Source organism: Gouania willdenowi, chromosome 14 (assembly GCF_900634775.1).
Source record: "Gouania willdenowi chromosome 14, fGouWil2.1, whole genome shotgun sequence".
NCBI classification, from domain to species: Eukaryota; Metazoa; Chordata; class Actinopteri; order Blenniiformes; family Gobiesocidae; genus Gouania; species Gouania willdenowi.
In genome coordinates this window covers 11,511,504-11,538,639 of record NC_041057.1, presented here as the reverse complement: position 1 = coordinate 11,538,639, position 27,136 = coordinate 11,511,504, and the positions used below count along the sequence as shown (strand labels likewise).

The following is a 27,136-nucleotide window of genomic DNA, read 5'->3' as shown; positions in this document are numbered from 1 at the left end:
CAGCACGTTTTGGCCATGACTGAACGCAGGGAAACCCGTGCCGAACCCGAGGAGGACCTCCCTGTTTACCTGGCCCGACCCGGTACTGCAGACCAGGTACCGCGGCAGAAATACGGAGGCATGTTCTGTAGTGTACACGACGCCTTTGAGAGAAAAACCATCGACTTTGACGCTCTGAGCGTCGGGCAGAAAGGCTCCAGAACCCCGAGGAGCCCGAGGAGAGACACCGGCCAGGAGGCGAGGAGCCCGGTGAGTGACAGGAGAGTCTCACCGTCACCTCAGCAGCTGGAGACCCGAACCAGAAAGGATGAAGAAGTACTGCAGAGCCTGGAGGATGGAAAGGTTAGCTATATTATTTTTATATGAGAAGTCCACATCACCAACTCCATTTACCTACTTTTTCCACCTTAGATAATATTCATTTTTCATCTGATAAAACTAACACAAGTTAGAATATATTACTAAATTAGAAAAACCAAACAACAAATACAGCTAGGAGTACCTAACAGTGTTAATCTGACAGCAAATGTTCTTTTACTTTTAGTCAAAGCCTTTATTCTGACTAAAATGTAGTATTTTAGTCATCAAGATCAGTCTAGGTTTAGTCAACTAAAATATAAAACATGAAAGTTCATGCATTTTCTTGAAGATTATTTTTGCATTATTATATTATGTTAGTATTTATTTGAGTTTTTACTGTCTGCTCTTTTTTATTGTGTAATTTTTTTGTTTCTGCAAAATATGAATTTTTCCTCTGGGGATCAATAAATGTGTAATCTATTCTATTCTATTCTATTCTATTCTATTCTATTCTATTCTAATTTTACCATTAATCAACCTGATGGGATGGTATTTAATTCGATTCAATCCAACATTATTTATATAGTGCAAATTACAACAATAGTTATCTCAAAGCACTAACAAAATATAACATTCTTAAAAAAAAAAAACAACAACAACAACAACAACAACAAATCCACATGAACAAACATCAGCAGAAATTATGTGATCATTGTGTAAGAACACATGCACTTCTCTTTGGATTTCGTCCGAAATTATAGTTTTGTTTCTATTAGTCGACAAACACATAGATGTATTTTGATACAGTTATGGCACATGGTACATTTGTATTTATTTATGATGAATCTGTAAGCTGCACCAAAGGTTGACCACACTATTGTGTGTTTATTTTAGGAAAGAGAGGTGACTATATGATTTCCTGTCACATTTATCTACTTCTGTTTGACTTGTTTTATTCCAAAGAAATCAATTGCAGATGAGAAAACAACAAAGATCAACAAACACATGGAAATTGAATCACATTGAATTAACTCAAAGTAGTCGGGGATGGTTACAACTTACACAGGTGACAAACAAGCTCATCAATGCTCAAGAGTTTCTTTTATTAATGTTTTTTTCTGTTGCATTACGTTTAAATGGACATCAAGCAACAGTTGTTGTTGTAATCTTATTCACACTCACAGGGGTTGTATCACGGTATATGAGTAAAGGCAGTGTGGTATCTGCTATGATATTTAAAACTGAATTGTAGATGCAAACTGTCATTTTTACTTTCTCCTGCGGGCCAGATTAGATGTTCCAGAGGGCCAGATTTGGCCCCCGAACCTTGAGTTTGACATATACAGTATGCTTTGTGTTGAGTGTTTGTCTTTTTAACATTCGCGTAATGTTTTTGACCCTTGATATTGATGTATATTTTCATAAAGCATTTTGTAAATTAAAAATGTATGGCTGAACATCTAAATGATGTACTTATAATTGATTTTATTGTTGTTAATCAATGATTAGATGTTTTGTTATTGTTTGCTGATGGAGAGGATGCTGCACTAAAAATGATGACTTGTATCTTTAATCTTTTGTCTTTAATGTCTGGCTCCTTATGTATATATATATAAATATATATATATATAATGTAAATTATTTTTAGATCAAACAGAAGCAGTTTCAAAGAGTTTAAGACTTATAACCATAGATCAATGTCAGAAATAGGTTATATGAATATTCTTATGTTAAACAAACTTTTATAATTTTGGAAAGAAATATTTTATTTATTCAGTTTTACAGTAAAATAAATCATGAATTTGGCGATGTAGCAAAAAAAAAAAAAAAAAAAAAAAAAAAACAGCAGGCGTAAACCTATATGTCTTATTATAATTTTTTTCAAATGCTTTTATATGATAATTATTGTATTAAAAAAGACTACCGGTAATACATCCAATTATTTGTGGATATTTATGACATTTTCTGGCACTAAAACAACAATAAACATTGATAAGTTACTATACGTGAGATCCAGTAAAGTGTTAATGTTCCATTTTTGGTTGCGTTTGTGATTTTGCTTTGCATTTCTAATCACTTCTTGTTTAATCAGATGATGCATGTCTGTCTGCTGCTGCTTTTTTCTGCCGTGGTGTTAAATCTGTGATGTCACTCGTCATCTCTGTCACTATTTTGATTCATCACGAGTCATGATTCATGACTCAGCAACGAGGTAGATGACTGACAGGGCTGTTTTTCCAGAGTCATGTTTATAGGAGATTGAAGCAGCAAAGCTTGAAAACAAACAATTTTGTTTTTTTATTAAGTGCAACTTATGTCCTTATTTATTAGCCCACTGCTGGGTAAAAATGCATCACTACACTGATGAATAAAGTATATCTATTACTATTATTGTATATGTGCATATCTTTTAGATTTTGATCCTATTTTTTTACCCTCTGTTGGAGAAAAGTGTTTGTATACAATACATGAATATGCATAATTATTATACAGCCTTTCAAAACAAAATACATTAAATAATAATAATAATAAAAAAAAAAAAAACATTTATGGTTACCAGTCAATGTGAGGCTGCTTTATAAATATCTGAATGCATCATCAGAATGAGAAATAATTTAATAAAACCAAGCGGAAATGACTTTTGTTACAGTGGCTCCAAGTAGAAGTGATAAACATACATGATTAAAAATGAATAAGTAAATATAGAAAGTTTGAGAAACCGAGAACAATGATTGTATCAGACTGATCATGATTAAATATGAATAATCGGGATTAAAACAAGTGAAAATATAATATGAATATACAAGAGAATAGAAAAGTATAATCAGCCTATATTATTTGTGGCTTTTGTGCTGTGGTAACAGCAGCCGCACCATGTGTAGATGATCATATTATTAGCTTCTTCCTGTCCGTGAAGGTTGTTATTACGAATGAACTGCGGTAATAGATTGAATAATGAGGAGTTGTTTTCCAGATGTCCAAAGGAAGTGGTTTAGGATTGATTTCCAGCCCCCTTCACTGTCTCACTGCTTTGGTCAAGTCTGACCTTTTCAACCCGCAACAATAAAAGAAAAACCTTTTATGAGTGCATAATAATTATTGACATGAATACATGTTCAGTGCATGTTATTGCTCGTATTCTAGAGTTTCTATAATGGCTTTATTAGTGATGAGTTGGTTTCCTGTATGCCAGCTGTGAGTGGTAAATGTGCTGGTTCAGTTTTGACCTGACTGAGGCTGTTCTGCGTCCTTGATCTGTCTGCCCTCACCCTGTCACTCAGTGTCTGCTGGGCAATGCAGTCTGCAGAGGTGGCGAGCCTGCAAACGTTTGCCGATGGTTCTAATGTGGCCTTGGGAATGCTGAGGTAGTGCATCGCAGCCCCACCAGTGAAAGACCAGGTCAGCGTGATAGTCGAGTGTCTGGTTGTTGACGAAGCAGGAAAAAAACGATGGTAAATAGTAGGGGTGATTGATTCAGCGATATACCGCGATACTACGTCTCACGATTCTCGGATCGATTCTAAATGCATCCATATCGATTTAAAAAATAATTATTATTTTATTTTATTTTATTTTTACTTTTATTTAACCAGGAAAGTGTTTTCCACTGCAGGAGACATTGTAACGGCACAAGGAAGTGCACTGAAACCTGGGCATGTTGACCAACTTGTGTTATTTCAATAAAATCTAAAAACAAAGTACTAACTTTCTGCATTTATTTGTTGTTCTAGGCATATACCTCAGTTAAGTTACACTAAAGTCATGTTGAACTAAAGTCAAAGATAGTTTAAAAGCCACAGGCAGATTTTATGTTATTTTTTTTATTTAAGTTGTTGGCACATGGCATGTTAAAGCCAATGTTTTGAGTGTAAAATATGCCAATAAAATATATTTCATACATAATGAAATATATTTCATTATGTATGAAATTTCATTATGTACACATTTACAGATTAGTTGTTTGTTAAGTCATATATATATATATATATATATATATATATATATATATATATATATATATATATATAAAAATTGCAATAATCACCTGATGCTTTAATATCGGGATGTATCGCATCGCATCGTATTGTATCGTGGCCTATGTACCGGGATACGAATCGTATCGCCAGATGCCAGGCAATACACACCCCTAGTAAATAGTGTAATAGATTATAGAACAAACCAGATTTTTTCATAGGTTTTTGCCTCAATATTCACAGGCAAACTTCTAACAATGCAATAAAACGCAGGGTTTGGAATGTAAGATTATTAGAAAATACAACCATGATGAATTTTTTTCCAGCATCCAGACACAGATTAGGACAACCAATCACGTGCCTGCTCTTAAATGGACATCATTACGGCTGCATTAATGGTCATTATTTAGGGCGTGGTGGAGGAAAAAAAAACCTTTGGCTCAAAACAATAGACACAGGGATGGGTGGAGACACTGTGTGTGTGTGTGCGTGTGTGTGTGTGTGTGTGTGTGTAATGTATCCCATGCTGAGTGGACGTAGGGGGGTGTATTGTAATGGACAGGCCCTGTCACAGCTGTTCCATCAGACATACATAACATTACGTTTTGTACATCATAATGAGGATAAAGTGGCGTCCACCATGACATTTTCCCCCCTTAAGTCCACTTTTGTAGCAAGCATCTCGGGCTGGGTGACTTTGCCGAAAAAAAAAAAAAAAATCTTCGACTGCAGACATCAGATATATTGCTTTATTGCTGTGATTGTCCTCAAGAGTTCAAATGCATAGAACAATCCCAAAATAAGCAACTTCACAGTAGCTTTAATTTTCTGATTAAGAAATCTGATAACTACATATTTAACAACATATAACATTACAATTAAAAAAAATAATAAACTCTTCCCATAGCATCTCAGCATAATGCGAATGAAACATTAAACATGGCTGCGGCACACATGTAGCCTACTGAAAGGGTAAACACATGTAAACAAAGAGGGGGCTGGCTCACATCGCGCTACGGTAACCCACAAGGACAGAACGCAAAAAGGTCTGAAAAAACTGGTGGAAAAAAAAATTTAAAAAAAAAAAATTTGCAAATTCGATAAATTAATTATATCGATTTTTTTCCCCATCCCTATAACAAGCTTGTCCCTTTTCTTGTTTTCAAAGACAACCTTTAGACACAAAATGTAAGCCTTAGGATTTGTTTTGTATCCCCAAGCTTTTATTTTGAAATCAACTACATTACATTGATTAATCCAAACAATTGACACAAATATGTTTGTAGGCTATTCCTCATTTCAGGCTGTGGGAGATTCTTCCTATTGAAACAAAATGGTAAGATTTGTGTTTCCTAATGTAACCGTGAGAGGATGGCAGCCATTTATATGTTCCATGCTGAGTAGACCTGTCATGTTTTTTTGTTTGGTGGACATATGTTTGGATCAGGTTTGTGGGTTTTCTTAATATCTGTTTTGTTCTGTTTGTCGTGTCTGTCTCCGTCTTGTCAGCGTGTGTGTGTGTGTGTGTGCGTGTGTGTGTGTGTCGTTAGTGATTAGGCTTTTGCACATTTTCACTCAGGTGTTTTTCATTCCCTTAATTGGTCTCCCTTTATATTCAGATGAGTGTTTGGCTACAGATGTGTTGCTGAGTCATTGTCTTTGTGACGTCTGTCAGTCGGTAGTGGTTGTTTTAGCTTACAATTGTTGATTTTTTTAAAATTTGTTCATAATCAGAATGCCTTTATTGTCATTATACAATTGTACAATGAGATTTATATGGCTTCACCTTAAAGTGTACGCAGCTAAAAGGAAAATCAACACAAGAAGAATATCAATAGTAGCTCTAAGGTATGATGGCTAAGTATGATAGGAGTTATTTACAGGTAACAGTGTAGTAGATTATGGATTTATATTGCAGAAAATAAATATATGCACAGTATGTAATATAAAGTGTTGAAATGTAAAAACTATTGCAGGAATATGAAATATAGTTATTGCACAGTATGAAGTAAATCGATGGCAGAATTATACATTTTGCATAGTATGAAATGTAAAGCTTTTACAGGAATATGACATATAAATATTGTACAGTAAAAATATTTTAAATAAATATATATATGTTTTATACAGTATACAATGTAAATAGTTATTGCACTAATATGAAATATAATTATTGCACAGTATGAATTAAAATAATGAAAGAAATGTAAGCGTTACACAGTATGAATTAAATTGTGGCAGAATTGTTGCAGAATTGTTAGTTCCTGGGTTTTGATCATTAAAATGGGCTTTAAGAAGTCTTTCATACGGGTCCGACACCTCATCATCAAACCCTCGACAGATTGAAGGTTCACCAAACAAAACACAAAAACAGAAACCCTGCACCCATAGGCCCCAACTGTGACAAAACCAACACAAACCTGCAGTCCATAAAGAAGCACCTCACTAACTAAATGTGGACTCTAGGAAGTAGGGATGTCCCTATTCAACTCTTTCACTTCCGATAAGATACCGATATTGCAGCCTTGAGTATTGGCTGATACCGATATCAATCTGATACGATATCGGCACGAATCATACATTATTGTACTGTCAGTGTATGGTGGGAATAACTGAGGGCGGGACAAAAACAACAAAAACTTATCGGAGCGCTTATATCGGAGGTTTTAGATGCTGTCCGATAAAATCCAATATTTGTTTTCTGGTTGATATCGGACCGATATCAATATCGGATCGGGACACCCCTAGTAGGAACCAATGATATATTAAATTAATATGAGCTGAAATAGTGACAGGTTGTCATTTACAATTTGGAGAAAATGATCTATAATGCAAAAATGTTAACACTTGTGATATTTCTTGAAAGTAGAGCATTTGATTTGACACTTGTTTAAAATCGAAGCTCAATAGGTTGTTTAAATATAAATTATTGCGTGTCCTTAAACTTTGTCTCATGACGTCAAAATATCAACAACATGAGGATAAACTGTAATAGAAATGTGTGCAGTTAACACTGAAACATTAAAAAATCAGTTTGAAGGATCAACGTTTACCTGTAAAGATGCATTTAAGATTCTGGATACCAAGAAGCTTTACGTTTTTGTACATTATGAATTTAGTTTACTACATTTGTCTTCATAGTATTTTACAGAAAGTGTTAATTTGTACAGTCGCCGTATGAACAACCCCCAGTGCTATCGGTATGGTTACCGATGTACACGTGCGTAGCGTATTAGGGTTAGGGTATAACCCAATATCGTCACAATTTTTAGGGTCAGGGTTCGGTTTAGGACAGGGATGGGCAACAAACATTTATTTGTAACAGATCCGAGGGCCACATGATCAATATTTATGTCAACATTTAGAATAATAACCAGAGCACCAACATCTTTGTCTGTGATTAGGATGTTTTGTGTGTGTTTGTTGTACGCGTGTGTTTTTCTGCATATTTGTTTGTCGATCGTGCATTTTTGGGGTCAGTGCTGTGGTAGTGTAGTGAGTAAGTATTTGTGAATAGAGTCAACTAAAATTAGAATGACTTGTACACTAGGGTTGATATTTCCTGTATTTTATACAACTCGTGGCTACTGTAATGTAATGCCATGTGGTTGATGCACTATGGAGCGTCTACTGCGCCCTCCTGTGGACACATTGGCCCCTGCACTGAGGGTCTGAGGGTCTGAGGGAGGGGCTGAGCTGCTGGTCCAAATCCTCTCACCATCTCACTGACAGACTGAGCAGCGACGCTTCACAAGCAAAGGCGAGGCCCGCAGCATCCGTAACAAGGGGATTTTACTGTTTGACATAAACATGTCTTATCAAGGCAAAAAGAACATCCCGAAGATCACAGTGAGTAGAAAACGCGTTATTTAAGCCTCAGTGACAGCAGCAACTTTGACGTAAATGACCTGCAAAAAAAAAAAAAAATCTCTGCGTTTTGCGCTCAGATCAGCTGCGACGCATTCAGAGCCTTATAATAAACAAGGAAACTAATGCTAATGTGTGCATTTGGGTTTGCAGTGAAACAGCATGACTGGCTGCCATAGTGACAGACAGGGAGGAAAGGCGTTTTCTTAAAGGTGTCCTGCATCTTCTTTGTTGAGGGAATCAATGCAGTGAGCTGAGCAGGCTCGCCCTTTGGAACCACTGTCATATTTATGCTGTAAAAACCTATTGGATTCATCAGTTTAGGAATCATTTCTGTTTTACAAAGTGGCATATTATATTTAGTTTTGGAATTTTAATTTATTTTTATTTTTAAAATGAATAATGACACTGCATTTTACCCTTTTAATAATAATCTGGGTACATTTAGGCTTACTTTATCACAGAATTATATGTATGTGTTTGCATTTAATTGATATCTTAATTAATATATTTTAAAATCCTTCATTCATCCAGAATTATATCTATTTATGAGAATATTTTCAAATAAAGTGCCCAGATACAGACATGGCTGCTGGTGCATCAGCAGTAAGTGAGGGGAGGAGAGAGAGAGAGAAAGATGGATACACCCATTTGTAATAAAGATGTCCTTACAACAGGACACTTGCAAGTCTGCATATCAAGAAGGAGGAAGACTTAAGCTGCTGTCAGAGTATTTGTGGGGAGGGGCTGGTTGTTGGTGGTGGTGGTGGTAATGGTGCCATGGAATCAGGGCAGTGCAGTGTCACATGGGAAGCCAGCTGCATGGTGCATGGGTGCTGGTGGTGTGTTTTACAACTGGTGCACTCCATCTTTCCCATGTTCTGCAGAGAATACCAAATGGCTGCCTTCCAGTTTTCATTGTTGCAGCACTGGCTGTGAGACTAAGCCCTACTGTCACTTCCTCAGCTGATTCTGAACCACAGTACCCACTTTGAGGAAATTAGGTTGTGGTAACTGTGGGGGGTCTTGTCTCCTTGCATCTGTAAATCAAAGCTGTCGTTTATTATTGAGCCATACAGATTAAATGGGCTTTTCCATACTGGTAATTACTCTGAAAATTCCAATTTGACAAACCACTATGGGATGGGTGTGGGTCTCATTTCATTGGTTCTCTATACATAAATCTAGAACTGGTGAATCTGAATCGTCTTATTATATTAAATATGGCTGGGTGTCTCCTGACAGAATTACTCAAATGCACAAGGGTGCATGTGTTACAAGACATGGTTTTATTCACAAGTCATGAATTTATGTTGCAGACAAAGGACAGATGATGAAGGTGAGGTTCTTCAGGAAAGACGTATAAGTGGTTTCATGGGAATGGATAGAATAGAAGACCAGTGTTTTTTTAAAAGAACACTAGTGTTGTGTGTCATTTAGTCACAGTCATAGCTAGCGTCATTCTAAAACATTAACCATGTGTTTAGTTGTGTTACCATAGTGATGGGGGGGGGGGACCTAACAGGGTCGACGTTTTGGACCAAACCCAAGATCATCACTCAAGCCGGTCATTTTTATGCAAAAAGCCAAGAAAAAAAATGTAAAGAAGTGTCGTCGCCATTATTAGGTGAGCAACACTTTGTAAGACTTTGTGTATTTTGGTGTTAATTATCCAATAAATCGTCTCTCACTCTTCCCTCTTTTCTCGAGAGAACCTTTCTCAAAACTGGCAATGACTTCATGATGTCAGGAAAATACAATTTTGTTCGAGAAATTGTTTTTTTTTTTTTTTTAGGAAAGTATGTTGTGCTTCTTGACGGAGACAAAGCAGCTCTTTAGTCATTCTTGGGTCAATGACCTGAAGCACCTTTCCTTCTAGGTGCACAAAAAACATCTGTACAACTAAGGCTAAACCCATACAAAGATTTTCCTTTTTTTTTTGGTTTTTAAAAAGTTTCACCTAAAGTTTTTTTTTTTTTTTTTTTTTTTTTTTTAATTTGAGAAAATTATAATTGCGCTTTTGGACGTGTTTCCATTGAACGCTGTTGTGGGCAGGAGCCTCGTAACTCCCCTGAAATCGTGGACGCTCAGAACCTCCTTATAACACTGTGTATTCCGTTGTTGTTTGCTGTCTAATGTGGCAGTTTTTAAGTATAATGCTAAGAAATGTCCCTTCTCCTCTTCTGTTTACACGTACCGCGCCATGTTTTCTCGAAGAGAAGTGGCCATGTGACCATTTGCGGAAAAAGTGTTTCCATCGCGCTTTTGCGACACATTTCACTATTGAAACGTCTGGAATTTCTCCTCATGAAAGCGTAAGAACTATTTACCAATATGTGTTTTTTTTTTCTTCGAAATGTCTGTGTTTCTATCACCAGCTTTTTTTTAGCTGTTTAGATTTTGTGCATTTCCAATGGTAATGGAAACACAGCTTGACACCATTGTTTATGGTTCTTTGATAGCTTTAGTTTTTAGTAGTTATAGACCAAGGAACGAATCAGGTATTGTCAATAATTCAGGCCAGAGAGTCTGTGCATGGTTGTCATACATCTGACATAGTCACAAATCCAAACACAAAGAGTAAAGCAGTGTTTTTAGGTTTTCCCCCATTCTGAAACTTCTCAAACACTCTCCTAATGTTCTGGCTTCACAAATATTCCACCTTGGACCAGAGGTGGACTGGGACAAAAATTCAGCCCATTATCAGTAGACAATTCTGTCCCATTTTGCCCCTTTTCAAAAAATTCTGACACTTTTTTCAGATTTTGCCAATAAATACCCCCTTTTTCCTATTTGTTTTGTCTAATTTTGCAAATTATTTTTGACACTTTTATCCAATTTGGTCCTTAAATTTTTTTTTGACCACTTTTCATCCAAATCAGCAAATTTTTGCCAAAAAATACCACTTGTTTCCTTTTTTTTGTTCCGCATTTTTGCCGATTTTCACAAATTTTTGGCCATATTTTGCTATTTTTCATTATTGTTTGCCATATTTTGCCCATATAAGCTACCCTTTCCCATTACATACCACCTGGTTCCTCTTTATTTGCCCATTTTTTCGACGTGCTAACATTGTCCAACCTGCACCGTGTGTCCGTCCTCCTCCTGCCTGCTTCGACCCAGGCTCACACCACTCCAGCTGTTTTCATGTGTCTGTTCTCTGCCAGAGCAGCTTTGTCAGATTAAAGGTGTGGTTCTTCCCTTCCCTCATTCCCTTGCACTCACAGTAGCCTTACTGTTGTTCCTGGCTGCGACATGTCATCGGTAAGTCCTTCCAGCTGGATTGAGCATCTGTGGGCACAAGAAACGGCTAAAGGGCCCACAGGCGAGTGAAACCCACTACCCTTGCTGACGCACCACAATACAGAGCTCCACCACAGCAACACCCTGCTGTCACCTTGTACTCTGCTAACAAAATACCCAATGAACACCCAGACATTGCTGTGCGCATCACTATGGAAACATAAAGTTTTGACGGCAGGAAAATAGAGAAAGAGGCTTTTTTTTGTGTGTGGGGATGTGATATGAAACACTCCTTTAGTCACACTTAGAAACAGCCCTACTTACTAAGAGTTATTAATTTACCCTGCCTGGCCCAATCAGAGGCAGATTACTCATTTCTTCTTTGCTCAACCATCATCATCCTCATTGGTTGCATGGTAACATGTTCTCAGCCTATCACAATATCTCCATCTCCGAATGTCTGTGTGAACATAGAGGCAGGAACCAATAGAATTAATGGAGATGGATGATTTTTGTTGTTTGAACTTTTCCAGGTTGTGGAAATGATCCAGTGCAGTTTGGGGTAAAAGAGTAAATATTTTTTTGCCTGCTAGGCAACAGAGTTGTTGCTTCAGAGGAACTGGTGCAAATTCAAGATGACTCCACTCTTCCACTGGTCCCAGTCTGCCTCCCCAGGGCTCCCTCCGCCCACCCACACCAGGGTCTCCATCTCTGCTCATGGATGTCTCTTTTGATGTTTTCACACACTATGAAACGTATTGTTTTATTTTTAGTTTTACACCATAATCTCTTCATAGCTATGTAATGTGGCTTCAGAAGTGTTCGTGTTGTGCGATGTTTGGGAGGAAATTGGAAACGAGTCCCAATGGATATCAGTGTAGTTGCACAAGAACAACATCCTGCAACATCTATTCTTAGTTATTTCAGGCATGTGTAACAGAAAACGACAGTTTCCTGTGCAGAGAGGTTTATTTTTAGAGCTTTATGTGATTATATATATATTTTTAATCATATGAACTTTAATTCCACTGTGTTTGCAGGAATGGAACAGAGAAGCTTTTCAGCACCAGCAAAAAATAACGAACGTAACTGTTTATCAATGTTGCAGATTTGAGCTCATCGTTGATTTAGGTTTAACTAAGACTAAAACAATTATTTACCCTCTGTTAGTAACAACAGGATTGAAGCCAATGTCCTGTAGCTTTATCATAAAGTGAAAAAAAAAACAGATAAAATAACTTGTTTTGTGAAAAGAGCTTAACTAACTTTTCATGTTTTACATTAATACTATAGAACAGGGGTGTCAAAGTGGGCCAAACCAGAAAAATACTCTATTATTGAGCCCTATCTTTAACACTTCTACATGTGAACTGTATATACATTTCCGTTATGGATTTGAAACTGAGCTATGTGTGCATTTTTGACCCACCAAAGCATTTAAATCTGATAATTTGAAAGAAAAAATGACTGGATAAACTGGAATTTTGATGGAAAAACCTTATATAGTAATTTTTCAGATGGTTGTGCAACACCGTTTTGATTTATAAGTATTCATTTACATCAATGAAGGTCAACGTATGGGCGCAATTGTTGTAAAATTCCTATTTTCTTTTGAAAAATGCTTGCATGAATTTGGTTTGGACCATTTGATATCAAACTGGGTTGAATGTTGCCCCTGAGGTAAAATGAGTTTGACATTTCATGAATAATATTTTTTAAAACTAATATTTCACTTTGAGCAAAATCATACTGCGGACCAGATTGGATTCTCTTGCAGGCCGGATTTGGCCCGCGGGACTTGAGTTTGGCACCCGTGCTTGATTAAAAATGACGACATGGTCAGCGACCCTGGAACGCCAGAGTAGATCATGATCAACATTCGATCTACATACCCTCTCAGTGTTCTACAAAATGCTGATTCATCTGTTTTCCTTGGATCACATTGCAGCCTACTTTAGGGCATCCCATTGGTCCAAGAAGCAGCATATAAATCAAGTCATCCATCCATCTTCTACATCTACTCCATCCTGATTAGGACTGTAGGGTAGTGCAGTCTTTTTCTTACTACACACTGAACACGGGGCCAGTCTATACCACAAATATTAGCTCTAATCATCGGTTACAAGATCCAAATTGACCTAAAATGTATGTCTCCGGATTCTGAGAGGAAACTAGAGTTCCAATTTAAGAGAAAATAGTATCTTTTAGTCATTCTTCGACATCTGAATACTTAATCATAAGCAACTTAAACCAAGACTTGAGCAAAAAGGCACACCCTAGTATTATGACTACATCAATACATGAATGATACAGTTATGTTGATGTAATACTTAAAAAAAAGTTGGTTACCAGTGTCATGTTTAAGCAGCTATTGGGTAAAGAAAAGATTTTATAACAGGCAATGGCTTCTTTTCACCTAACACAGCTGGCTTGACTCTGATACTGTATACAGTCGGAGAGATAAAAAGGATTTGTCTTTGTAATTTACTAATAGAATAACAGAATCTTGGACAAGTTTCCGGACCATTACGTAATCATGGCAACAGCTGGAAACAACACGATGTCCAAGGATAAGAGGCCATAGCTCACTGTGGCCAGATGACTTGGGCTCTGGATGTGACGGTTTGAGGCTAAATTGGTCAAAGGAGGGATCAACTCAGATTATGTGTCTTTAGCAGGGCATGACAGTGTGGTCAGACATTAGACTTTTTGACTCGAGGATTTTAGGCCATCATTTCCATGAAAAAGACATGAATCTAAAATCCAAATAATGGACATAAAGGGGTTTTGGATGTGTGTATTTGACATGATATTTGATTAGTCTTGCATCTTGTTCTTTGTTAAAACCAACCAGGGTTTGACATTTGAGGGCGTTAAAAGACACTGATCAATAACAATTATGGTTTAAATCCCGCTGAGGGTGAAAAAGCTGGGGGAGGGGATGCAAGTAACCATGTGTAGACAGTCACTGGCAGCAAATGTTTGTTACCATGTTCTTTCATTTTAGTCCCGAGGATTCATTTGAATTCCTTTATTGTTAAAGTTCATTGGAACTGATTGCTATTTCCTGCACACAAATGAATTTTTACAACCATTGCTTAGCCAAAAGTATCAATATTTACTTGTTTTTAACTGTATCCTTGGGTATAGTAACAATAACGTGCATGCGTCCCCCCCCAAACGATCTGAGCAGCCGTTTCATTCCATGGCAGCACTCCAGCTGCCAATAACTGTGTTGTCATATGCATGTGTTAGGGTGGGGTCACGCAGTTCTCTGTTTCACACTACTTCATCATGACTAACACACACACACACACACACTCTGACATGAGAAAACTTATATTTTACAGTAATCTGAGCTGCATAAAAACTCTCCAATTTAAAGTGCTGGGATTTTCTTCATATCATTGCAATAATAAAAAAAAAAGTTTCCCTCGCTCTTTACAGGATAGGCTACTAAGTCCTGCCATTATTGATTTGTGTGTGGATTTGAACACGACTTAGCAATTGTTTGAACACTATACTGTTACTATGATCCATTCTAACCCAACCATCATTATACAACATGTGGGAGTTTTGGATTTCCTGCTCATGAATCAAGCAAAACGAGGCTAAAACATCCTTTATATTCTATTCCCTAGTAAAATTTACATTTCTCTGTTTACTGTTTCACCTGAGTTACTGTATGCTAACTTATCAATTGGATGAGTGCTTAGTTTCTTCTCTCTTTCGGCGTTCTTTCCAGCGGTCAACCAGTTGCCATGACGATTTTCTAGCCTGACTATCAGCGTTACAAAGGCAACAGCATTGTTGGGTGTTGTTATGGCAACACCTTATTTGGTGCACATTATGGGATGTAACAGCAGGACACATGGGATGTAACACAGTTTTTAGTTTAGTTTGACTCAAAGACACTTTTAGTTTAGTTTCTGCCGACGAGTGCATTGAAAAACATTAGGTTTAGAATCCAGGATTCACAGTTTCCAAATATTGTGTAATTTATTCTGAGTGGGTGGGAAGGTCATCCCTCCATCGGCCTCTAAAAGCAGCTGCCGCTCTGTTGCCAGCGACAAAACAAAAATAATTCTATCAATCCCTTCAATAAAATGTCAGAACAAGTGACCCATTGCCAATCACTGTTTGCATGGCTCAACAGTGACAAACAAGGTTGTTTCCTCTCACTAAGAAATAAATGAACTGGTCAAAGTACTCATATACTTTGGGGGTAAAATTGGTCAAACTGAAAGAAAAAAATAATGTTAAAAAAAATGTAAATATTAAAGATGATAACCGATTGTTCCGTCTTGATAAGAAAAAACGTCTTTCCAACTGTTTCTCCGTCTGCACAGAGCGACCGGCTTCTGATCAAAGGCGGGAGGATCGTAAATGATGACCAGTCCTTTCAAGCCGACATCTACATGGAGGATGGTGTCATTAAGTAAGTTAACCACTGCCTTGATTTTGTTTCCTCTTTGTCAGAAGCATCTCTGAGATATTTATTTTGTATATAAAATAATTGAAAGTTGATGAGTTTTTGTATCCGTTTCAGGTGTAGCATCATGTGACTGGCTTAACAGACAACTGCTTATACCGTGAATGTTTTGGAGGACTTTTGTAAAACTTAATATCAATCTGATTGAGATCAGACTCTGGTCAGAGTGTAAAAAAGTGGTAAGAATGGGGAATATTGTGAGATGTTGACATTGGTGATGTCTGCATTAGGCTCACCCTGCAGTAACAGGTTTTTTTTAGCGCGCACATCACCAATTTAGGGGCTCTGATTTTCCATAAGCGCTGAAATTGGACAGAAAAAAGGAAACTCACTTCCTGAAATGGAAATGGCAAAACATGTATTTTATGAAAAAAAAATATTTTTTGTAACAAACTCAAGCTGAAATTGCAAGAATATGCCCTCAATTGCATGTTTTGAGACAATGTCATGGATTTACACACAATTTTCTACAGTAAAACTGGTGGCCTTATACGTAGCAACTTTAGCCAACGGATCAATTCTCACGCAAAATCTTGCGTGATTTCAGTGAATGCATTCGGTGCAAAAATGAATAACAATAGTTAACTCGTTGCCAAACATGCTTAATACAATAAACTATTTCAGGTAGTTCAAAAGCCAGTAGTGACATTTGATTAGAGAAAGAAGATGAAATGGAAACCAAACGGAAATGGGTCAAATCTAAAATGGAATTGAGGAAAATTGGAGCCTATAACCCATAACTTGTTGACACCATGGCTGTTGATGTGGAAGGTGGAAAGAGAGGACGGGCAACATATCAAAAGTATTAATTGTCAAAACCTAATTATTTCAAATCAAACATTCACTTAAGACAATAGAAACAAAATTGCTGGACAAATACTGGTTGTAGACATTTATATACGGTGTTACAGGTGACCCTATCACTGCTTAATGAAATAATTCTGACCAGTTATGAATGGCATTGTCTCTTTCCAGAGACAGAACTGGGATGTTTGGGTGGTTACTTCCTCCCTTCCTACCCGAGCCACCTTCTCCATCCTGCTCTTTACTCGCTTGATTTTCCAATTACGGTCTTTGTCCCTGTTACCCCTTCGTAAAGCAGCCCAGAAAGAGGCCCAGGCAGAATGTCTGGTTGCATAATAAACACCCAGATTCCTCCACTACCACAGAGTAGTAACTGGCAGACAAACTGTGCATCAAGTTTGTGCCTTTTTGTAAAAAAATAAATAAATCACTTGCAGAAGTACATTTATTGGTTTTTTTTCATTAAAGAACATGGTGCAGAGAAGTTTCATTTCTACATATTCTCAAAAAGTGTCTGTAATTGGTTGACAAAAACTGACAGCAAAGGGAAATGAAGCTTAAACTATGTGTCGTCCTTGAGGTGTGACAGCATCCTCCTTCACTGACAGACAGATTGGTGACAACCTGATCGTACCCGGGGGTGTGAAGACCATCGAAGCCAATGGGAAGATGGTGATTCCCGGTGGCATTGACATCCACACCCACTTCCAGATGCCCTACCGTGGAACCACAACCGTGGACGACTTTGCTCAGGGGTCCAAAGCTGCTCTCGCTGGTGGCACGACAATGATTGGTAAGAGCTAAAGGAAAAGATCATTTACATTTCCCTGAAAAATGTGTCTGAATAAACCAAACCATAACATATTATTCAAAAATACGACAAAATTAATTCGCTGGAAGACATATCAAAGCGTTCTCCAGATGCCTCTGAAGAAGACTGGCAGTTGACAGTCGAAACATGCCGAGAGATTAAAGAACATTTCCTGAAAAATGTGTCTGAATAAATGAAACCTTAACATATTATTCAAAAATAAGACAAAATTACCTCGCTGGAAGTTTAGGACACATCAAAGCAATCAGCAGACGCCTCTGAAGAAGACTGGCAGTCGAAACAGTCGAAACATGTCAGAAGATCAAAATAAATTTCCTGAAAAATATGTCTGAAAATACAAAACCTTAACATATTATTCAAAAATAAAACAAAAACGAACTCGCTGGAAGTCAAGGACGCATCAAAGCAATCACCAGACGCCTCTGATGAAGACTGGCAGTTGACAGTCGAAACGTGTCAGGAGATCAAAGTAAATTTCCTGAAAAATGTGTCTGAAAAAATGAAACCTTGACATATTTAAGGTAATTTACATAAAACTCTGTCTGGGTTGTACAACAGAGACAAACAGAATGTTTGGGCAACTCTCCAAATAAAGATTGCACAAAAGACTGAAAGCAAAGGGGCGGGACTTTTGGGGGTTGGAATTTTAATCATTGCATAAATCAGTTTTTACATCATTTGTTTGTTCTTTACAAAAAGTAGAGATGGTACAAAATTCCAGCCAGCATCTGCTACATAATGAAATTGTTAACTTCTAAGTGTCTGTATGTGTTTGTCAGTACTGCTCTGTGTTCAAAGAGCCCACAGTCACTGACACACTGTAACAGACTCTATTCATGAGCTCCATTCATAAGGGATTATTTTCCAAGGGGTGGAGGAGGTTAAAAGGAGTAAATTCATACTGTGATTTTTCCGATTTATTTTTTTCCCGTCATGATATAAGTTTGACGTTATAATCGAGTGCCTGTAAATAAGCACGTTTCCTATGACGGCAGCCACAGTGCCATTTGTAAGCAGTGTTTTCTATTGGATCTTTGTGACTGCCTTATCCAGCTCTATCCTATTAGCATAAGCAGATCAAGCTTTCTTTAATGAGCTAAAGAAGCCTGTTAGATAGTTTGCCAGCAGACGGCCTTGTTTATTATTCACCGAGCCAGAAGGTTGAGAGACTTTTCTCTTTAAAATCACCCTGCAGTTACCTCGAGGACGGATGTTTGAGGCTTAAAGGTTATTTCAGCAATACAGCTCACATGCACCCAGAAACGAAATCTAATGCTGACAATATGGTTTATATTTGTGAATAAAAACCGTATAAAGCACGCAATGTTCTAAATCCACAGTATACTGTATGGTCTATAGAAAATAGCTTATTTATTATTAATATTATTATTAGTAATCTTTATTTTTTATTAATAATAATAATAATAATAATAATAGTAATAATAATAATAATAATAATTATTATTATTATTTTATTTTTTGGGGAGTGGGGTATTTTTCAGGGACTTAAATTTAAATGTATTGATTATTTAAAAGGGACAATGCACATTAATTAACAGACATGCTGTTAATGACTCAGAGTTAGCCTAAAGAGGCTAGTTTTCATTTGATGCCCCTACTGTTGTTCTCTGAGTAATATCACTTGATCAATCCTTTTCTAACATTCCATACTACAAAAAGTAGTATGGAATACTAAAAGTATATGATTAGAGCTGATATCGTATCGGATCAGGACACCCCTACTTATATAGAGTAGTTCTGCTTCTGTTTGGTTTTACTAGTCACTAACTCTCAAATCTTAAAACCAAAGAACACAATGTGCAAACAACACAATAGAATTATATAGAATAGAACAAGAATTCAAATAAAATAAATATAAATATGGCCAGGAGATTAGCAGGTATAGTTACAGATTTTTAATATTAATATTCAAGTAAGAGAAAACATGTACAGTGATTGTAAAGGGTGGGTTTCACGTTTAAAATTATTATTTTAAAAAATAAATGAAAAAATTAAAAAAATTGTAGGGGGGGGGGTGTAATTTGGGCGGCCGCCTGTGTTGCCTGTCAGGAAGGCCGGCCCTGTCTGATTCATTGTATTGTATTTGTTTTTCCATTTTATCTACAAACCGCCTCACTAACTGTCATGGTTCCTTTTCTACTCCACCTTCCTTCTTCATCAGTGGATCACGTGATCCCAGAGCCTGGTACTAGCCTGATGGAGGCCTTTGATCAGTGGAGGCAGTGGGCTGATGAGAAATCGTGCTGCGACTACTCCCTTCACGTGGACATCACCCACTGGAACGACAGCGTTAAGCAGGAGGTCGACAATCTCATTAAAGAGAAAGGCAAGCCACAATATCCTCCTTAGAGCCTGCCCTAATGCAATACAGTAGGCTACGTGTGAACCTTCTACACACATTTACATACATTTAACCAAGTATGTGAAACCATTTAAGAGAATGGATTAAAAAAAATCTCAGAAATGAATGAACACTTTATTAAAAGTTTTAATAAGAGTGAATGGTGCAGTTTGGATGAATTAATTTTGAATGTTTTTTTTTTTAGGTGTGAACTCATTCCATGTGTACATGGCCTACAAGGACTACTACCAGATGAACAACAGTGAGGTACAAAAACTGTACTAAGCTAACACAGCTGAACTGTATGGATACAAAGCACAAACTGCTTTATTTAATATATTTTACTGATCAAATCTATTACTGAGTTGTACAAAAATGTTTTGTTTAATGCTTAACTTGTTCCACCTGATCGCATTTGCAATTTGAATAGAGAAGGGTTCATGATGACGCCTTATTTTCCAGCACACGCTTTAGAAAAAATATTGATTCACGATATATAGCAATATTTTTGTTATGATATCAAAAAAGTCTATATTGCTCCCCAGAATTGATTAAAAAATTATATATTTTTTTACCATGTGTGCATATCTTTATAGATTAACACTAGCTGTAGTGTGCTGCACATGTTTCCGCAGTTGAAATAAATGTCAGACTAACTTGTATAAAATGTTTGATTCAACTTTTGTTTTTAGATGAAGAAAATAGATGATTTAAAATTACGCTATGCATGTTTTATTATTGCAATTAAATAAATACATTTATTATATAATTGTGACCATCTCCCACCCTCCCTAAGGAAGGGTAAGAAACACTTTATTAAAAGGAGAGGAAGGGGTGAGATTCGCAATACTTAATAAATCAGACATGAAATAGAATCGGCACCAATGTATCATATTTAGACAAAAGCATATCGTCTCAACTCTACTAGAAAGGTTCATACACTATATTAGTTCAGTCTAAAACAATTTATATACTTTTTTTTTAAAACTTTTTTTCCCCTAAGTTCTTTGGTTTTTGAGGCTGTATTCTATTTACTTCCAGACAGTGTGAGTCTGAACCCATAATGTTTGCATGCTGCCGTAGCTAACTTGTTTGGTCAGAGGACCACATGAGACATTTGGAAAAACTTCAGCTTGAAAGATCTGATGTCATGCAGCTTTGGAAGAAAAAAAAAAAAAAACAACAACCACCTTTGCACATCGTACAAAGAGTTAGTTTTTTCACACAATAATTAAAGCTCTGAGAATAAAAGAATTTAGGGCAATGGGAATTGGGTTTATTGTAATAACTACATCAACATAATTGTGTTGTTTTCCTTTGTGTTCTCCAGCTTTATGAGATCTTCACGTTCTTGGCAGAGAGGGGAGGCATTGCTCAAGTTCATGCTGAGAACGGAGAGATAATTGCTGAGGTAACAAACATGCATTAAACTAGTTTCACGTTCCTGTCTGTGCTGGGGCTTCTTTTATCTTAATCTATCTATATTTCACTCTATGTCCAACACTGCCATCTGCTTTTATTCACCGTGGCATTTTTTTTTTTTTTTTTAATGGTGTACTTTATTTGACCTTTGTCATCTCTGCTGCCTACATACTAAACACGCTTTCCCTGGTGATAGAGTCCTGGGAAACAGTGACATGGGTATTTTAAACAGGGCTGTACAGGACTATGAATACATGAATCAACAATGTTATGCATAATAACGCGACTTCCGTGAGACCTCCAGACTGTGGCCTGGATTTTGTCTGAGTCAAATCTGATACAGCTCAGTTTTAGATTTCAGACTGAAGCAAAACTTTATAGAAACCTGATTTATGTTCATGTGTGAGACCAAGAATTAAAAAAAAAACTCTTCAGATTAAGTTGGTTTGGATCGCTTTGTTTAGACTGCTGTAGATAACACTAATAGTGCTGTTGTAGAAGCTATTGCTACTATTTAATCATAACCACCATGGATAAATGTTGAGACTTGGTAAACAGAACATAAGTATGCTGTCTCTCTCTGATGATGTTTATTCAAGATAAGTTAATATAAATATCAGTTTCCTACGCAGAAGCTCTAAATAGCATCATCTAGTTTTTCGGTGCTGGAAGGCATATTTTATGAATGTAAAGATGTATACATTGTTTATCAGACCTTTAGCCTGTAGACGACTTGTATTCAAGGAAAAAAGAAGTTTATTTGTAGAATGTTATACAGCTGTGTCTTTAAAAACTGGTTTGTTTCAGCTGAGTTTTGCAAAGTTAAAGTATTTAAGTATTAGCCTTGATGGGCTCCACTGTTATCCCACAATTACAGCGTTATTTTTCATTTTTTTTTTTTTAATTATGTATTTATTTATTGTCTTTAGCTCTGCCTAAATTAAACTGTAACAACATATTAAAACGTATCAACTCCCGGATTCAGTAGCTAGCTAGTAGTTAGCAATTAAGCTAGCAGTAGCTAAATTTATGTCTACGTTTATTATTCTTGCGATGTTAACTTTAGAACTTTAAACTAAAGTGTATCCTTTGCACTGAAGTGGTGTTTAGAAAGTTTTACAGACTAAAAAGTGAGTGAATTATTTATTATTATCGTCGAGTAAGCTTGTGTCATTTTTGTCGCTAACCAAAGTTAGCTCCTTGAGCTGTTGGAACCAATTTCCTGAAACGTGTTGAAAGTGAGTTTTGAGCAGGAAAAGAAAAAGGAAAATGAAGTAGCAGTTTTTCAGTGCAGCTTTATAAAAATACAGTAATTGAGTCATTTATTTGCTGTAATTTGTTTAATAGTCAAATGTGGCAGCTAATAATAGCTAACTGCAGCTGTTTTATTAAATTGTTTCACAGGAGCAGGCACGAATGTTGCAGATGGGAATCACTGGACCAGAGGGACATGTGCTGAGTCGACCAGAGGAGGTATGTATTTTACTGTTAATGTATAATAATGTCAGACTAAACAGAAGTAAAATAAAAGTGCTTTATTGGCTATAAAAAAAAAGTTTTCACTGCACATAAAAACATTTTTTTATTTGTGGTGTCAGATGCATTATTGGCATTGAGTGACATTTCTCTGGTTCTGGTGTTTTGTTTGTTTCGTTAACATGAAAAATCAAAATTGTGTTTTCAACTGAGCAAAGTTCCCTGCATTTGTCTGGAGCGTTGATTTTCCTTTCACAAGGCTCCGCAGCAATGCTGTCTCACCACTATCAAATGGTCATGCAATCAAGGGAAGCCGTAAAAATGCAACAGTTAATGCAATGATTCACTTTACCCGAGTCCGAGAAGTATCCGATGTTTTTCAAAGTCCTTGTGTCCTGTTTGTCATTTATTTTAATGCCCTGAGGCTGAGTTCGGAGGCGACGCAGTCATCAGCTGCAGACGTAGCGTCACATTGGAAAGGAGGAAAACCTTTAGGAATCATTGGACCTGTGGAAATATTTACTCATTCAATGCTCCTAATGAAAAGCTAAAAAACCAGCCGCAACGTATTAAGGAAATGTTTCCTCCTGTTTGGAAAACGGACAGCTATGAGATCATCATTTGACCTTTTTAAGCTTCTTGTGTTATTTGCTTACCCCATGAATGTGTGATTTTGTCTAACACTAGAAACATATTATCAGAAAGTAATAACCAATTAATACAGGAAAGAAAAACTTTTTTTTTTTTTTTTTTGTCTTTTGGTGTATTTCTGTAGCATTTTGTGTTTTTGGTTGACATTTCTTGTATCTTTGTCTTTATTTTGTACATTTTATTGGGAATATGTAGGGTTTTTCTTCAAATCATTGTATGTAATTTTGTTGTTGTTCGGTCTATCATGAGTCATTTTATGTATTTTTCTTGTCATTTTGTATAATTTTTTGTAATTGTTTTTGTTTAAGCAGTCTTTTTTATGTATTTTCTTTTATTATTTTGTGCATTTTTTGACTGTTTTGTTGCCATTTTGTGTATTTTTTCTTTCACTTTGTTTGATGTTTGCAATGTGCTTTAGAAGGAAAAAAAAAGACAAAAATTAATTCTGTATCTTGTTAGAAATAGTTATACATTACGATCATTACGATCTGTGTGTTTTTTAATCATTTTGTGTATTTTTGTTCCTGTTTGGTCATGTCATGAGTCATTTTATGTATTTTTCACGTCATTTTGTATACTACGTTCTGTATTTGTGTGTATTTTTGCAGTCTTTGTGTATTTTTTCCATTATTTTATGCCTTTTTGTACTATTTTGTTGCCATTATGTGTATTTTTTCTTTGACTTTGTTTGGTGTCAATACTTTGGGGCTGTATTGTGCTTTAGAAGGAGAAAGAAGATGAAAATCAATTCTGTATCTTGTTAGAAATAGATACACATCACAATCTAATACAAACTTAGACTGCATGCATTGAACACTTAATGTGTATTTATTTTTTTGTCATTTGGTGTATTTTTGTGATATTTTGTGTTTTTGGGAGACATTTGATGCATGAGTCATTTAATGTATCTTCATGTCATTTTGTATACTGTTCTATATTTTTACAGTCTTTTAGTGTATTTTTTCCATTATTTTATGCCTTTGTTTTTGTGCTATTTTGCCATTTTGTGTATTTTTTTTTATTTCACTTTGTTTGGTGTCAATACTTTGCAGCCGCAATTTACTTAAGTAGGAGGAAAGAAGATGAAAATAAATTCTGTATCTTAGACTATTTGCATGCGTTAAACTTTGTCACGGTGTGGCAAATGTTTCAGCAGTTAGATGCTGTATATAGACAATTTCCCATAGGATCACATACTGTATGTACATGATGTTTGAGTGTATTTCCTTTTCTCCTTATCATGGTGGATTCATAGGTTCATGTATTGCTCCTGCTGTCTTTGTAGGTGGAAGCAGAAGCTGTGTTTCGTGCCGTCACCATCGCCAGCCAAACCAACTGTCCTCTCTATGTAACTCGGGTCATGAGCAAGAGTGCTGCTGACATCATCTCACAGGCCCGGAAAAAAGGTAAACACAGTTTCACATTTACACTATTGTATCTGAGCACTGGGCAAATAGATATGAGTTTAAATGCAAACACGTGGACGCCAAGAAATAAACAGGAAGTGCTTTAAATTTGAGATTATCATTTGAAGTCAGGTGTTTTTATTTTAAATATTATTAAAGTTGAAATTAGAAATTAAATAAAAAATTTTTGTGTGTGTTTCCTGTGAATTTTGTATAAATACTTGCCGGATTTCACAGTCGAGACCCACTAAATAAGCTTTATATACAATGCAGCTTAGTTTCTGAAAAGTGAACGCTAAAATGTCGTTAAATATTCTACATTTTAATCCATAAACTAGAAATTAAATGAAATATTGATTTGTTTTAATGAAAGATTGTGTATTTTCATTCATGGGAAAATAGTCTGAAGCGACATTTGGTGCAGGGTGACATTTAAAGCTTTTAGGAGGATTAAACTTCTAACACATTCATAGACTTAGCGTCTCGCACTTTTGATCTTTTCACATGTGAAACTTGTTGTTTTCTGTGAAATCCTCCCTCAGGAAATGTTGTGTTTGGAGAGCCAATCACAGCAAGCCTGGGCACTGATGGAACACATTACTGGAGCAAGAACTGGGCCAAAGCAGCTTCTTTTGTCACTTCCCCTCCTCTCAGCCCTGATCCCACCACCCCAGACTACCTGAACACTCTCCTGTCCAGGTACGGAGCACCACTGTCTGTTAGATCTGAGCAACGAGGCATGCTTATGTTTTCCTTTAGAACAGTGATAAGTTTCTGATCCGAGGGCCACATGATCAGAATTTATGTCAGCATTTATTATAATGACCAATCTGAGTATTTATGCAGGAAAAAAGAAAATCATCAATGGTGTGTTAATGTCTTATTTTGTATGTTGTTGTTTCTCGTATTTTTGTGAGTTATTTTCTGTAAATCTACATATTTTTGCAGTGATTTTATGTGTTTTTGTTTTATTTTGTGTTTTTGGAGTTATTTCTATCATTTTGTTGTTGTTTTAGAGTAATTTTTATGCATTTTTCTGTAATTTTATGTCTTTTTTTGTAATTTTGCAGTAATTTTTTTGTATTTTTGACATCATTTTGTATGTTACTTTGAGAATCTGTGTAGTGATGATCTTGCAAGTTATTTCTTTTTTCTTTTTCTTCTTCTATTTTTATTTTCTATATTTCTCTCTCATATTCTGTGTTTTTTTGGAGTCATTTTTTTGTAATTTTGCTGCTATTTTGTGCATTTTGTTGTCTTTTTTTAGTGTCACTTGTGTATGTTTGATGTCACTACTTTGTGGGGGGGAACACACACAAAATGAGACAGAAGGCCGTATGTTGCCCCCCGCCCACCAGATTCTCATGTCTGCTTTAGAAAAGGAGAATGATAAAAACAATAAAATGTGTATGTCACTAGTTGGTACACAAACCCTGGACTCCTTGTGGTTAGTGAGTTAGTTATTACAGTATATGCCATGTGGAAACAGGAAGCATCGGTAATGGCTTGTGCTGGAGGGAAATCATTCTGCAATGCTTCTAAATCTCTGTTCCTTTCAGTGACTGCATTGTTTCTGCTTTCTCTCTCCAGCCCGAGTCAATGGACATGTTTCCTTGTGTTTGCACAGCTTTTCCATTGTATACTGATCTACTGATGAGTTATAGTATCGTGCCAATTTCCTTGTGTCTTCCCATTCCAGTGGAGACCTGAGTGTAACTGGCAGCGCTCACTGCACCTTCAGCGTGGCCCAGAAAGCCATCGGTAAAGATGACTTCACTCAGATCCCAGAGGGCGTCAACGGGGTGGAGGAAAGAATGACCCTCATTTGGGATAAAGCTGTGGTGAGGACTGGTTTAGACCAGCTATTTTTAAAAAATGAATAATATTTAATACGTTAAAGTTTAATTTATACAGACAACTGCTCCTTAGGAAATCCACTTTGGTCAAAGTTGTCTTTATAAATGAAACCTTAGCATATTATTCAAAAAGAGGAGAAAAATAATCCTTTTCTTGCTTTTTTTCTTTTCTTTTTTTTTTTTTATCTCAAACTAAAAAAAAAAAAAGTTTCCAGCTTTAGTCTCCTCTCCTTCTGCCAACACAATTATTTTAATTATTAATCATTAGAAACTGTAGCATTGTCATGCTTTAAGTGACCAATGTTCACCTTTGTCAAGGAGATAATATTTTTCACCAGAATTTATGTATTTGTTTGTCTCTTTGCAGGATTATTTCAAAAGCACTAAACAGATTTTGACAAGATTTTAACTAAAGATAGACCTTATGACAAAGAACATTCCATTACATTTT

General features: G+C 36.3%; 1 protein-coding gene across 2 annotated transcripts in view; it reads left to right on the top strand.

Annotated features, from left to right (window-relative positions):
* Positions 1 to 27,136, top strand: part of dpysl3 (dihydropyrimidinase like 3) — a 39,237-nt gene continuing 12,101 nt past the window's right edge. The window contains exons 1-10 of one of the 2 annotated variants that reach the window (XM_028466051.1): positions 1 to 342; positions 15,734 to 15,822; positions 17,289 to 17,473; positions 19,695 to 19,859; positions 20,080 to 20,141; positions 21,205 to 21,285; positions 22,701 to 22,769; positions 24,709 to 24,829; positions 25,372 to 25,528; positions 26,529 to 26,670. In XM_028466051.1, coding sequence (XP_028321852.1) covers positions 16 to 342; positions 15,734 to 15,822; positions 17,289 to 17,473; positions 19,695 to 19,859; positions 20,080 to 20,141; positions 21,205 to 21,285; positions 22,701 to 22,769; positions 24,709 to 24,829; positions 25,372 to 25,528; positions 26,529 to 26,670 — 1,398 coding nt within the window. In that variant the 5' untranslated portion in view covers positions 1 to 15. Of the gene's footprint in view, positions 343 to 7,965; positions 8,124 to 15,733; positions 15,823 to 17,288; positions 17,474 to 19,694; positions 19,860 to 20,079; positions 20,142 to 21,204; positions 21,286 to 22,700; positions 22,770 to 24,708; positions 24,830 to 25,371; positions 25,529 to 26,528; positions 26,671 to 27,136 lie in introns of those variants that run through there. The other variant, XM_028466050.1, reaches the window with a different exon arrangement.